Consider the following 14,693-nt stretch of genomic DNA (forward strand, 5'->3'; position numbering starts at 1 on the left):
GCAGGGGGATTGGACTAGATGATCTTTTGAGGTCCCTTCCAATCTCTAACATACTGTGATACTGTGAACCCCTAAGAAACCCAGCTGGAATGTTTCTGCCCAGTGGTTATGAAAGCAGGTTCTCCTTCACTTATATTGCATTGGAATTATCTTAAACCTTCTGGGAATTTTAAAGATATATATAATTTTCCTAATGTTTTTATTAATTTGTAACACCTGTAAAATCATATACTGAAATACCAATGGTTGTAATTTCAGGGACCGTGGATAACATCAAAAAGACCACCAGTGGGGTGGCCTGATAGAGGAATAATAGAGTTTGTTAACTACAAGGCTCAGTACAGGAAGGATCTTGGTTTAGCCTTGAAGGATGTCTCTTTTCAGACACAGAGTAAAGAGAAGGTACTGTATATAACAGATAAATCAGAGGTATAAAATTCTGTTTTCCAACTTTCTAATTCGAAAAGATTTAATAGGAGGACACTATTATTAGACACAGCAGGATGATGTTGAACAGCAAAGATACTAAGTGGATAAGACATTAAAGAAAAGACAGATGAGAAAACTACTTTCTCCTACTATGCAGAAATACTTTTCCTTGAAAGAAACCGGGATAATGTTTTATGAATTTAGCAGTTTTAAGGAAGATACACATTTGAAATTAAATCTCTTGTCCACTGTGATGAATACTTATGTAGAGAAATGTGCTTCCAGATCAGTGCTAATTAACTTTGGGTTTGGGCTCAAAGAGCAGTAACCGAGACCTAGTTTAGAATCATTGGTTTGAGCTGAGCACTAGACAAAAGGGAGGGGAAATGGCAAGAATTCCCACTGAACCAGGCAAAGTCTGTACAGCTTCTGAGGGAGTGTTCTTGATTGTGAGTCAAGTTCCAAAGTGAGTTTTAAAGTTTTATCCACCTATAGGATTGCATGTTGGTGAAAGCAGCTGAAGTTTTGAACTGAAAGTTGAAACTGAATTCATTCATAATTTTTCGTATAGAATGTGTCACACGGAAAGTTATAGTCTTTATCAGGAAACCTTCTGTTTCAGGTTGGAATTGTTGGAAGAACAGGAGCTGGTAAATCAACACTCACAAATTGCTTGTTTAGAGTTCTAGAGGGATCCGAAGGCAAAATAATTATTGATGGAATTGATATATCAACTATTGGACTCCATGACCTACGTGGAAATCTTAACATTATTCCACAGGTGAGAAGTGTTTTAGAGTTTGTTTTTTTTTTTAATAACACAGGACACTTTATTTGGGGGGGAAGGAATTATAACCCCAAATTCCAAGAGACGGGCTGCCAAGAGACAGAGGCATAAAACTCCAGTAGAAATTTATTGATCTTTGAAACCAGGCTCTGTTATGGGGTATTGGGCTTTAGAATTGAATTTTTGAGACTCTCAGCTATTGATTAGCCAGTAATCTTCAGCACTGCTGCCAGAATGCTATCCTGGAAAACGTCACAACTGCATGTTGGCAGTTACATGGAAGAAGCTTCAAAACAGAGCGACCACATAGTTTTTATAATGCCAGGTTTAGTTTAACAGGCTTAGCTAGAATAGCTCATGCTACATATGGTGTTGGAAAGTCCCACCTGAAGGCAAAAATATTTAAAATAACTCTAATTATGTGTGAAGAGTGTAGGGAATAAAGTCATGTATCCACAAATTGTGTAATACGCATTTCAGCTAATCTCCTACAGTCTATCATGTAAAGCCATCCTTGCTTACTTCAGAACAGGGCAGGAAACTCAAGATTAGTTCACATATCATTAGGATTGTGTTCGTGCTGGTACAATGACTTACATCGAAATGCTCTAGGATAAAGTAAAACCTTGAACACAAATTTAGTGGTCACCTGAAGAGCTTCTGCATGTTCCCTGAATGCCATTCATAAACCCATTTTTGTGCATGGGTGATGTTAACATCACTTACAAGAAATGTATCGAACGGTTTTCTAAAGGAAGGTCTGTTCTTTTTTTCCTAGCTTTTCTGGAGCTTTAACCCTGGTAATATTTGCTGTCTTTAGCATAGACTGTGCTAATATTTAAACAAAAAAAGCTTGGGTCTTTCAAAAAATGAGCTGAATAGAAAAAACATGTATATATTCCTTAAAATCCTTGTCTGCCTTTCCAAAATTATTTGTCCCAGTTTGCTATGTTAATGTAAGGATTTATGGCAGGCTGTTTTGTGTTGGAATTGTGCACTTACATTCTACTATTATTTAGGACCCCATCTTGTTTTCTGGGACATTGCAGTCAAATTTGGATCCACTTGGAAAACACTCTGATCTTGAACTGTGGGAGGTACTGGAACAGTGTCACTTAAAGGATTTTGTCCAGTCACTTCCAAAGAAACTCCTTCATGAGATCTCAGAAGGTGGTGAAGATCTCAGGTACATAAACAAGAAAGTGCTATTTCAGTTACTTTCTGGTACTGTAAAACTATGTTCCTTCCAGAGAATTTCCTTCAGGAAGTATCAGTATAATGACACTTCTCCTGTCATTCTAAGTAGAATTATTCTGGTAGTACGTGTTTCTTTGAGGTGGCCAACTGTTCACAACTGTATAAAGACCTCTGGCCTGTGCTGTATGGGAAGCCAAGCAAGTAGACTATTTTCAGCTCAAGTATACGAATAGGTGTAAAGGAAGGTGTGGGAGGGTGGCAATTCATGCACTTTCTAATTAGAGCAGGATAGAAAAGTGCTCGTTTATGCATACTTGAAAAAAAAAAAGAAAAAGAAAACAATAAAGCAGTGAGCATGGAAAGAAGACAAAACTGCAGAGAGCTTAGGCCTTTGCTTTATTTGCTTAGGCAAAGCACCTGATTTTTTTCCTTGTAAAACATTAACCCATAGTTATGCAAGGAGGGTGACACTTGAAATAAAAGGGCTCTAAGCTCAAGGAGACCAACGCTGAAGCTTTTTGCTTTGCTGCTAAGGGACAAGTCTTAGATGGAGCTTTCTGAATATCAACTTGATTTTTTTTGGAAGATCATTTTCAGGAGGCAGTTTCTAGAAGGCAAACACCACAGCTAACATGTAGGAGTATCCAAACTTTTGCACTGAATATTATTAAAAAGTGGTTTAGTCCTCCATCATCTGGTTTACTCCCATTATAATTTGAATGTGGAAATTGAAGGCAAGACTAGATTTATGCTGTAAAGTTCAGCCACAGGTGTTTAAGAGTCACATCTTCACGATAATTGGTATGCCAAGCAAGAATAAATGAAAACTCAAAACAAGGTGAACATATTTCACTAGTCTTGTCAGAAGTATAAAACATTGTTAAGCAAGATAGAAGAGAATATCAGCCTTATATTGTTCTCCCCTTCCTAACCTGATCTTCTCACATGTATTTTTAACAGTGTTGGGCAGAGACAGCTAGTCTGCCTGGCCCGTGCTTTGCTACGAAAGACAAAAATCCTGGTCCTAGATGAGGCAACAGCTTCTGTTGACATGGAAACGGACAACTTGGTGCAGTCCACCATCAAAAGAGAGTTTCATAACTGCACAATATTAACTATAGCCCATAGGTTACACACAGTCATGGATTCGGAGAGGTGAGTAAGTTTTGGTAAGCCATTTTAAAAATAAATGGCTTCCTTTAAATGTAACTGTTTTCAGACTTAGTAAAGTTTACGCTCCAACATTTTTTATCTTATTGTCTTTGTATCTGTACAATCCAAGGTATCCCAAAAGTCTTGAGCATCAGTATTAACTGAATATCAATAAGTATGTTCTGTTTCCCCCTTCTGATTACAAAGTTAATATCGTTACTGCTAAGGTACAGGTATAAACTGCTATTAAGACCATTTAATTGTATAGAGGATATATGAACTACAGCATTTTGTCAATTAAGCAAAAATGCCACTTTTAGAAGGTTTTTGCCTGTTTGTTTTCTTTAATATAGGAGTTCCTGGCTTTGGAAACCAATGAATTAAATAGGTCAATGGTAATTCTTCTAAGAGTTCCCATTATGCACAGGTATCTGTATTAGGACTGGAAAATACAGTTGAAGAGCTGATTTTTCTTCTGTAATCTTTCTGGTTTTGCATTGTAGAGTGCTTGTTCTGGACACTGGAAGGATTCTAGAATATGATACACCACATAATTTGTTACAACAGAAAGGTGCCTTTTCTGAAATGGTTGCAGAGGCTGGGATAAGAAGATAAAAAAAACTAAGGAATTAATACTCAATGAAGACAAGAATTCCTTACTCCAGTAAACACTGGAGGGATATCTGGCATTCCACATATATATGGAGTATTTTATATTCCATTTGAAATGACTAGCTTGCTCAAAAGCTCCGCACAGCATTGCTTTTTACTACAACTACAATCTGTATATATTGATCAGGTTTCTTACAATCTTTTCTGGTTTTATGCAAATCACTTATTTTGATCATATTGACACTGGAACAACAGAATGAAGGAGTAATTTTCATGGCATATTTTAACTGTTGCACTAGTAAATGCGGACTGAAAAATAAATCTTGTTGTTTGCACACTGTTTTTAATTAAAAATAGTATTTCATTAAGTTGCTCTGACATTGTGCCCATTTACTTCTTAATTATGATTGCAAATTCATTAAGACCCCAAGACTGCTTATTCTGTGGATATATAGGCAGATGTCACTTGGTGCTGATTTTTAGAACATGCGTATTTGCATGTGTACTTGGGTAATTCTTGAGGCAATAAACTTGCCCCATTGGATTAGATCAACTTCCCTTTTGACCTTATGATTTCTGAATAACTGAAAAAACATTCCATATAACTGAAACCCACATCTAATGTATCTGAGCATTACAGTATCACATTGTGGCACGGAAAAATTGTGTCAGGTGCAGCTAACTCCTTGCTAGTAGGTTTTATGTAAACCTCAGTACTAATTCAGCAGCAGAACAGGTTATGTACATGTACTGAAAGTGTCAGGTGAACATGCCTATGCTTCTCTAGGCCACATAAGTATTATCATCTTTATTACAGTCCTTGTAACTCTTCAAATTTAATACCTACTGAATCATTGCAGCCTTAGCTTAAGAAAAGATCCCCAGGAACTGCTTTAAAATAAAATAGAAAAACCCCACAAGGTAAATGAATACAGTTTAGGCTACAGCCCTGTTATATTACTTTAATCTTGACACCTGGTTACTGTCTAGTAGGATCTTAATTTCTTGCCTGATAGCAAGCAAGCCATATCTGCTGTTTTAGAAAGGTGGTGAGAAGCAATGGGGGCTTTCTGCAGAAAGTTCCTCAAAGATGTGATTCTACTACAGTGAAAGTAAGCGATTCTCTATCTTCTCCTGAAGGTAAAAAAGAAAACCTGTCTTCCTATGTTACACAGTACCATCATCACAGAGTACTATTGGCTGCAAAACGCAACTATACTATCACTTACACAAAACAAAATAAAATGATTTTAGATTAGGAACAACCCTGCCCAAGTAACTATTACCTTTGGAAAATCCTGGAGAGACTAGTGTGAGAGAATGTTTCTCAGGAGAGAGAACAGCTTTCTGCTTTTCACTCTGCTTGCTTCTTCTTTTCTCCAAGTGAGGCCATCAGTACTTGCAGAGCACACACCTTGCCTCCTGCCCTGTCTCCTCCGAACAGCAATTCTCCTGCATTTAAGGTTCCAGTCTCATCCTGTGGGGATATTCACAGACACCCACCACCGGTGACTGCCCCACATGGGCCAATAACTGCCAAGATCTCTGAGGAGGTACTTGAGCTGTGCTCAGAGGGCCTCTGACAGGGCAGGAGAGCTTCATTTGGCTGGATATAATACAAGGGACACAACTGTTCATCCCTTTGAGGAGCTACTGGTTGGCCTCCTTTTCCAGGCAGGTTGCTTGGGTTAGGGAAAGGAAGGGACAGCCAGGGTGTCAAGGGCAAAGTCTTAACAATGTTGAGTCTTAGAAGGACACCGTGACTCTTATCACAGGGAGAAGCATGAAGCAGATCCTGCTCTTGCTCTGCTTCAACTTCCTCCCCACAGCATTCAAAAATAACACAGGCAGCATCTTTTCAGGTGTTCCTTCCCTCAGCCTTGCTTCTAGCTTTTACTCTGCACTTCCCTGGCAGTACCACAGGAGAAACTGGACAGCTGAGGGGAAAGCCTTTTCTCCTTGCTGGAATACACACATTTCCACATTGCAGCCATAGTTGCAAAACTTGTACCAACCTGCACTTTTATTCTCAGTTCTGTTCCCCCACCCCAAACATAGGCTTGAGGAGAAAGGGTTTTTTTCCCTTCATACCCCAGTTCCTCCCAGCTGTGTGTGTCATGTCCCAGGAAATATCTGTCACTCCAGCAACACCTTGACAACCTGAGGGATAATGACCTCAATCTCTACCAGCGCTGTTACAGATTTCCCTGAGAAACTGAAACAAAGATACAGCCAATGGACAGAAATTGCTTTTATTAAAAACATTCTAAAAGGTTATTTATAAAATCCATTTCATCATCTGCATTGGAACATATAATTGGTTAGGCATCTTGGACTTCCATAATTTCAACTTGCAAAACAAGCTTTAGCTATATAAATTTGTTGCAGACCTACCACCACAGGCAACCATACTCAGATTTTGAGGATTGTAGGAAGATTTCAGCCTTCAAATATCAATTTCTTTAAAGAGAGACACGTAAGCAGTACACTTGCATACCTGGAAATAGCCACTTACTAGAGTGGAGTCATCTTTAAAATTCAGTGTGCCAAAGTAGACTAGAGCTACAAAATAAATAACTTGACTGCAGGGTTCAGGAAAGTTATTTAATAAATAAAGATGTATTGTGAGATACCCAATGTACAGTAATTTCTTAAAAAACCCCAGCATTTGTACAGAAATCTGAATAAATACCCTTTTGTGAATTTAATTTTTTTAACAAGTAAACAACTTGTCCTCCCTTCTGACTCCCAGATTAACACTGAAAGGGATTTATTTAACTCCTCCAGACTGAAGGAGCTTGTGAAAGAAAAAATCCCCCACTTCATTTATTTGCACCGAGTGTAACAGTTTAAAAAGTTTCTCCCACTCCTACCTACATTGTCCCAGAACTGCAGAAAGCTTCTAATAATTTCACTGTGATGTGCTTCTGTTTTTACACAGGTCTGCTCATTTTACACAGTGCATTCAAAAAATGAAGACTGAAGGCCTACTGTAACTCCAGTAGACTTTGAGATGAATTTACAGCAGGGCAAAAGGCCACAGGGATTCCAAAGACACTGGAATAAGTGATGAATCCAACACACACATTTGTATCTGCAAAGCAAAGGCCCCAAATAGCAACTGCTTATGAGAACCATATTGTATATTGCCATTCATCCAGGATTTCACTGAAGAGGCACTTCTTTCACTGAAGGAGTTTTAGATATTGGAGGTTCCATACAGATGTAGACAGGGTCGCTTTGAAAGAGGTACAAAGGAAAAAAATCCTCAAATGAGAAAAAAAATCACTGTGGTTTCAACTCAGGGAAATAAAACAGATGTTAGCGGCGTTTTGGGAATCCTCTGTGAAGTGAAACAATGCTAATAGAATGGTTGTGCAACTGTGATTCAATTTAAGAGGTTTTTAATTAGATTACTTCGAAGACATGTTTAGACAATACCTATGTAAACAGCTGAATTGGCACATTTGATTTATGGCAGCGACATAAATAAGGCCTGCTGCCAGGAGAATAACAAGCCTATTTTAATATAATTATATGTTAAGCAATAAATCTAAGCCCCACACTTTATCTTGGCAAGTTTAATACAAACAAAATTATTCTGCAGAATACAAGATGTTGAGAACCACCTGTTACTAGAGCTTTCTGATAAGTCTGGGTTCGTTTCCAAGTTGAATGATGTGTTTTCATTGTAGAAACTTCTACACAGATAGAATAATTCAACTGGCCATTAAGTATCATTTTATCCCTCCAAAGAGAACTGTCACCATTTTTTTTCCCAGATCATTATTTTCTCCTCATGCATCTGCTAGATAGCTGGTAGCAAACCATTTACCTAAAATGAAGTCCTAAAAAGTGCTACCTCAAATCTCAAGTTATACACTTTGCTTCCTTCCCAAAAGAACAGCTACAATCTCTGATCTATGTTCAGAGTAGAGTGGCATTACAAAACAATTTAAATCAGAGATAAAAGATGTAAAGTGTGAAATAGTTGGGTGAATTGTCATTTACTAGGACTACAAGAACTAGACGTCATCAGACAATCCATCCCTTCTGCCCCACAGCCACTCCCCAAGAACCATGCAGCTTGGGGTACTCCAGGGGAAAGATGTCAAGTGCCTGTAGATGCGCAACAATGAAATTTGTGTTGGTCAAATTCAAGGGAAGATACTCAGCTGTGGCTTTAATATACCTAAAATTACTGCAGTTTTCAATTCGGGCACAGGGAGGTATATGTAGCTGGCAATACGCCCTTGTTCTCTGTGGAGAACATCAGCGGTATGACAGCAGAACCAGTATGACAACCATCAAAACCAGATCTAAAGTAAGCCCTTGCTTACGCTACAGTAGCAAGGGCACAGGTTTTAATACGGTTTGGCTGAAACATGAGATAATTTGCCATACAGCCTCAGCAATACCATTATGCTGTTATGAACAGCAGAAGAATCAAGTGAATGCCTAAGTTTCATTCAAGCTGCAACATGCCTTTTAGAAAGGTGCTTAAAAGCTCAAATGACTCAATTTAATAAATAAATTTAAGCTGAACACTGCTAGTGCTATGTGCATTAACACTGCTTCACATTCTTTCAAAGTAAATATATTGGACCTGGGAATACCTACAGTACCATAACCACGTTATCTGTTGCCTTGGCCACACTCCCTTTTTATTTTAAACATACACCTGTACAGGACTTGCTAAGAAAATTTAGCAATAAAACATATGTGTGTAACCACTGGCATTTTCATTTCATCTGATATCCGATCTACAGACAGACATCTGAACTTCAGAAACCAGTCGTACCTTTAAAATAACATCTAGCTTTAACACAGTTTGGTGTCCACGGACACCTAACTGCAACAAATAAAAAACTAATACAATACGGCTAAGATTAGGCTCCACCACCAGTCAGGTAAGTATGCACCATCAGGGTACCCTTTTGGAGAGGTGGGATGCAATAGGCAAGAGTTTCTTTTCAGTTAAAATTAGTCTTCCGTAAATGCCTATTAGGGATTTCTATAGCGCTGACCTGAAGAGGCCAGGACCCACCAAGAATTCCCGCTTGGATAGCTACTCCTGTTACAACTGCTAGGTCAGGATCTACCGAGGTGTTAGGTTCCTTTCCAAAGAAATCCTGAATAACTTTGCGTATCTGAGGTATCCGGGTGGAGCCTCCCACTAACACAATTTCATCCACTTCTGCTTTCTCGAGGTGGCCATCCTTCAACACTTGTTCAATGGGCACAAGAATCTTCTCAAAAAGGTCCTCATTTAACGTCTCAAACAGCTTCCTAGAGATTTCTGTTTCAAACACAACTTTGACAAAGTTGTTCTCTACTTTTGAGGTGTCTCCAGGATTTGTCAGGTCTCCTGTTTTTTGTGAAGGCTCGTCTTTCACCACATTGTTTGGTTTTTCCTCACTCTCTGGAAGTTCTTTTGTAGGCTTCCTTTCTGGCATGGTCAACAACACCCTTAGCGTAGCTGTCTCATGAACAGTTAGATTTAACTTAACTGCTTCCACAGCCTGTCTGAGGCGATGTATTTCTTCTTTTCTCGTTGGCAGGGAGCCATACATTTGATGGAGCTGATTGTATAAATACAGCATCAACCTCTGATTAAAATCCTGTCCTCCAAGTTTGTTGTTACCTGAAACGTCAGAATAGAAGGCATCAGACACATCACTCTCAAAGCTTCAGAAAGCAGCACACACCTTTTCATTTACAGGGAGATGGTGGTTGAGGGCCAGAACAATGACAGTAGGACCATAAGCATAGCGCAAGAGCAAAAAGAGCTGTGAAAACAGATTTCATTAATTGTCCACTGAAGAACATGTGATGGGTAGTAATTTCCAGATTTTTATTTAGCAACAGTTATAGAATCTACTCCCCTCAATGATTTTCCCTTGGAACTGCTCTGTTGCACTTTAACAGGAAAAAGCCATGGCTGTGAACTCAGAGGTATTTCTGAAGAAGAAACCACGTAATGACAAATTTCGAGCTGGAACCCTGTAACTGAAGTGCAATCTCTCACGGCAAATTGTTTTTCCAGCTAATTTCCCTCTCTGCCTGGAATGAGTTTTTCTCTTAGCACTTCCACAGTAGGGCTTTATCAGGGTTATTGTTCTACCAGTTTCAAGTTATTCAACATCTTCATGCACATGAAAAAACACATGCCACTGAAGTACATGTATATACCCTGCCTAAAGCAGGAGAATATACATAACCAGTTCCTACTGAAAGAATACTCCGTGTTCCCAAAACCTTTCAAAACAATTGCTTTCCATTCAACAGAGCTAAAGAGAAATGACCTGCAGACTTTCGTTCATGTTGAACAATATTCTCAAAGCTTTCACCGTTTGGGTTTTCTTTTTTTTTGACTGAAAACAGGAATTCACTTAGTGGGTCTCTGTCTAAATGAAGCTGCTGAATTATGTCTTGCTGTTCACTCCTACTGGACTGAGCAGCAGCTCATATCAAAACTGAAGGCAACACAAGCAGTTAGCACTGCAGTCACAAACCTAATTGTGCGTGAAAGGCAGCTGAGAACACATTCAGAGAACACTTTGCAACAAGGCTGGTACATTCTAAAAGGCCCTATAATGTGACTTTAGGTGCACCTTTTATTTTCCCCCCACTGCTTGAGAAAGTACAGAGTTTTTCTCACCTGCCATGGCTCGCGTAAGGAACATCCCTCCCTGCTTGTTCAACAGAGACACATCCAAGGTTCCTCCACCCAAATCCACCACCAGAACATTAAACACATCAGCATTGTGGAGTCCATAAGCCATAGCTGCAGCTGTGGGTTCATTGATGACTCGCAAAATTTTTAGCCCTGCAAAGAGCAAAGATACCAAGCAAGAATCAGGTATACATCTGAGAAAAGTGCAGCTCTCACATCATAATGACATTGACCATAAGCTGGTTGGTTGGTATTTTTTAAGCAAATTTACCTTAAGTAAAATGTCAGATCTAAAGGAAATAGTTTTCTAAGCAGTAATACTCAATGAACTCTTTTCCATACTCAAGCCTAAAGCATCAGGGTGAAGTAATGAACCATGATTTGCCCAAACACATTTCTTCCACAGAAATCTTGCTAAGGAGACTGATATGTTCCATTTTTTGTTTAAATTACTGTCAGCAGGTGCTCTGGACTAAATCTCTATTTGGAGATTGCCAAAAAGATTATTTTCCCTGAAGCAAAACTTGCTTCTTCTGGCTACCTATATCTGCATTAGTTCGCTGCACCTGTTGGTACCCAGGAGTTCTTTGCTGTTCCTCACACCTGTTAATGGTCTGCAAAAACCAAAAATCCCATCGGAGCTCCTCCATTGCTGATTTGCTGTGCCTGTACCCTCTCCAAAGACTTTACTGTTGGAGAAACAGACCTTAAGATTTCCTAGAAAAACACTAGAATAAGGATGCATCACCTGCAATATTAGCTGCCTTAATGGTAGAATTCCGTTGCCTTTCATCAAACTCTGCTGGCACAGAGATGACTGCCTTCGAAACAGGCATGCCAATATAGTCTTCTGCCATTCTCTTCAATTTCAGCAGCAGCTGAGAGCCAATATACTCTGGAGTGATGCGAAAGGTTTCATTAGTTGTCAAAGAAAATTCAGCTGATCCATTGTTGTTGAAAATCTAAGAGGAAAAAGCAACACAACCCACATGTAAGAAGCCGCCTTCTTATGCTTTCCCACCCTACTCCCACCAAATGTTTTATTTGCATATAGTCTGTGTATTCTGGAAAAATATAAATGTGCTTTTCCACTTCCTGAGTAACTTCTATTCCTTGACTATGAGTACTATGCAAAACGTGACTTAAGGGATCCAAGTATATCCAAAGTAGTGACGCCCTCTGCGCTCATATAAGACACATTAAAAACCAAAAAGTTAAGACCTAGCAACTGTGTGAAAGCTTCAACACCCCATTCAAAGATAAAAGTAATGCTTTTTAACCCTACGACTTTTTAATTTTAGACTACGAGGGGAGCTGAAGTTTCAGCAGCTTCACAGTGAGAATTTCAAGTTGAAATTTATCCTTTAAGAAAATGGGCTGGAAGGTTACCCAAAAACATATTTCACAGTAGCGGAACGGGTCCTCTGGAAAATCACTATCAGCTCTCATGCAGAAGTATGCTGCTTCTACAACCATTTCCTCCTCCCCTCTATGGATACCTGTTATGGTCTTCAGACATATAAGATTTAGCCGAGTGACTCAAGGTTAGACAAGCTAGTTACTACATGTTTCAAGCATCCCATAGCTTACTGTCTGGAGAGACTGAAGGAGAAGGCTACTCACCTTAAAGGGATACCTGCTACTTTCACTTTTCAGTTCTTCTGAACTGAAGATTTTCCCAATGAATCTTTTTGCATCATATATGGTGTTCTGAGGGTTTGAGTCAGCCAGTTCTAGGCCATCATATCCTACATAGACGCCTTTGTCCGTGAAAGAGACTATACTTGGAATGCTGTTGTGCCCATTTTCATCTGCAATAACCTTCACCAGCCCCGTTCCAGGAAGAAAGACACCAACAGAGCAGTAAGTTGTGCCAAGATCAATCCCGATTACTTTTGGTGCAGGCATTGGTAAGTATTGCTGTGCTAGGTAGCCAGCTAACAGGAGAGCCAAAACAGCTGAACCTGAAACACAGAGTTTTAAAAAACAGGGTTAGAGTAGCTACTGCTGCAAACTTACAAGCCAGTGAACACATATTTAATACATAACAGTATTATGCGTTACACTTCATGTGGCTTTATTTCATGCCCTTAAGTCTGTTCAGCTACTCAATTACTTTTCAGTTTCATTAAAGGTCACCAGCAAATTCAGGTCTCTTAATCCAACAAAACGTAGTTAGAATAGTCAAATGTCTCAGCCATTAAATGCTACAGCGACTTTAAAAAGCCCAAGAGGTACAGCAAAACTGACAATAACACCACCCTGCAGTAATTCTTTTGCTCTGTGCAAGGTACTTCAGAAATAGGCTAATTAGTATTTGAAGGGGAACTGCCTATGAGTGACCCCTCCCTAAGGGACATCTACTTATTGAGGCTGCACAAAATCACAGTGAAATGACAAACTCCCAAGTCAAACATCTCCTCCAGCTTCAACAGAAGTCTGAACACAAGGAGATGCAAACCCATGCCAACTCCTCCTGGTTCTGTCATAGCCCCCAGAGAGTATCTTCCCACATCTCTGAATCTTCTCTATGCCTTGAAACCAAGGGGTAGAGTAGTTTAAGTGTGAAATAGATTGCTTTTAAAATCTTATTTTACATATATTCAACTGACAAAGCAAGAAACCTAATAAGGCCTCAGCAAAGGGAGGGGGGGGGAAGGAAGAGAGGGAGGGAAGTTCCAATAAATAAACAAAATCTGCAGAAGAACTCTAAACAGCTGAAGTTTCGAGGAGTGGATAAGCCCTGTTCCCCAGCAGGTCAGGGCGGGCACAGCTGCACACAGACCAATGACAGAAGAACAGGTTTACGTTCAGCCGCCAATTCCGCAAGGCCTTTCTTCGCAATACGGCGCTGAGCACCTGGGCCCTCCCAACAGGGCGACACTCCGCGCCGGCCGCAGGGAACCCCCGCGTGATAACGCTGACAAAGCGGGCAAGGCAGCGACAGCCCCACCAAGCCCCGCGGTGGCAGTCAGCGACTTCCTCAAAGGCCCCAGCCCGAGGCAGGGTGACGGGACGTGCCTGAGCCCCGCCAAGCGGAGGCCACCACGGCCGCAACAGGAGCCACCAGCGTTCCGCCGCCGCCGCCGCCCCTCCCCTCACCCCCTGGCACCGTCCCCTCAGCCGCCCCGGCCTGACAGGTCCCCGGCCCTGCTCACCCAGCACCGCCATCTGCCCTGCCATCGCTGCCAGCCGGCTCCGCGAGCATCCGCCTACACCGACTGCTGACGGCTCCTTCCGGGCGGCGGGGCGGGGAGAGGCACGGCACGGCACGACGGGACTGCTGGTACGCGAATCCCGCCCGCCCTACCCAAGCTGGTGTACGGTAGTGGAGGGAAAACCACAACTCCCAGGGGGGGCAGGGGCATGGCCGTTTCCGGCGGACCAGCCAAAGGGCTGAGAGAAAGGTCATCAAGTAGCGAGAGGCTCTGGGTCATGCCTCCCGGCGCGATGGCTGCTGGAAGCGGTAGTTCGCTTGGCAGCCGTGGCGGTGGAGGAGCCTCCATGGTGCCCGGGGCGCTAAGAACTGGCAGCCGGCTTCCCTCCCGCCACAGCGCCCCCATCCCGCCACATCCTCCCCATCCCGCCACAGCCCCCCCATCCCCTGGGCATGGGCAGGCAGCACGAAGCGGTGCCGGGCAGGGACGCTTCCTTTCCCAGCCAGCAGGCCTCTGCCTCCGTGAGGCGTTATAGAGATTGTAGATGTGGTGGCACTGCCAAGTCAGCACACAGTAACGCTGTTAAGCATTTAAAAATAATTATCGCGATTATTGATTATTCCGTATCATTATTGCTGGCACCCAGTAATAATGATAAAAACACTCGGAAACACTCCCCCCA

The 14,693-nt window shown here is 41.2% G+C and overlaps 2 protein-coding genes across 8 annotated transcripts in view; one reads left to right on the top strand and one right to left on the bottom strand.

The window, feature by feature from the left end:
• Positions 1-4,545, top strand: part of LOC133219387 (multidrug resistance-associated protein 1-like) — a 33,192-nt gene extending 28,647 nt beyond the window's left edge. For all 7 annotated transcript variants that reach the window (XM_061366676.1, XM_061366678.1, XM_061366679.1 and 4 more), the window contains 5 exons: positions 259-402; positions 1,052-1,210; positions 2,236-2,402; positions 3,374-3,568; positions 4,069-4,545. In XM_061366676.1, the coding sequence (XP_061222660.1) occupies positions 259-402; positions 1,052-1,210; positions 2,236-2,402; positions 3,374-3,568; positions 4,069-4,180 (777 nt within the window). In that variant the 3' untranslated portion in view covers positions 4,181-4,545. The remainder of the gene's footprint in view (positions 1-258; positions 403-1,051; positions 1,211-2,235; positions 2,403-3,373; positions 3,569-4,068) is intronic.
• A 4,415-nt stretch (positions 4,546-8,960) lies between these two features.
• On the bottom strand, positions 8,961-14,111 carry HSPA13 (heat shock protein family A (Hsp70) member 13). The gene is made up of 5 exons (XM_061366671.1): positions 14,012-14,111; positions 12,477-12,817; positions 11,602-11,815; positions 10,839-11,006; positions 8,961-9,821 (listed from the first exon to the last, which is right to left on the bottom strand). Exons 1-5 carry the CDS (start codon positions 14,034-14,036, stop codon positions 9,151-9,153), a joined length of 1,419 nt encoding a protein of 472 aa, XP_061222655.1. The 5' UTR covers positions 14,037-14,111; the 3' UTR covers positions 8,961-9,150.
• Between the last annotated feature and the right edge of the window lie 582 nt (positions 14,112-14,693).

The sequence above is a fragment of the Neopsephotus bourkii genome, unplaced genomic scaffold (genome assembly GCF_033783945.1).
Source record: "Neopsephotus bourkii isolate Nb327-2 ecotype Australia unplaced genomic scaffold, CSIRO-AGI_Nbou_v1 NB_1350, whole genome shotgun sequence".
Lineage (NCBI taxonomy): Eukaryota > Metazoa > Chordata > Aves > Psittaciformes > Psittacidae > Neopsephotus > Neopsephotus bourkii.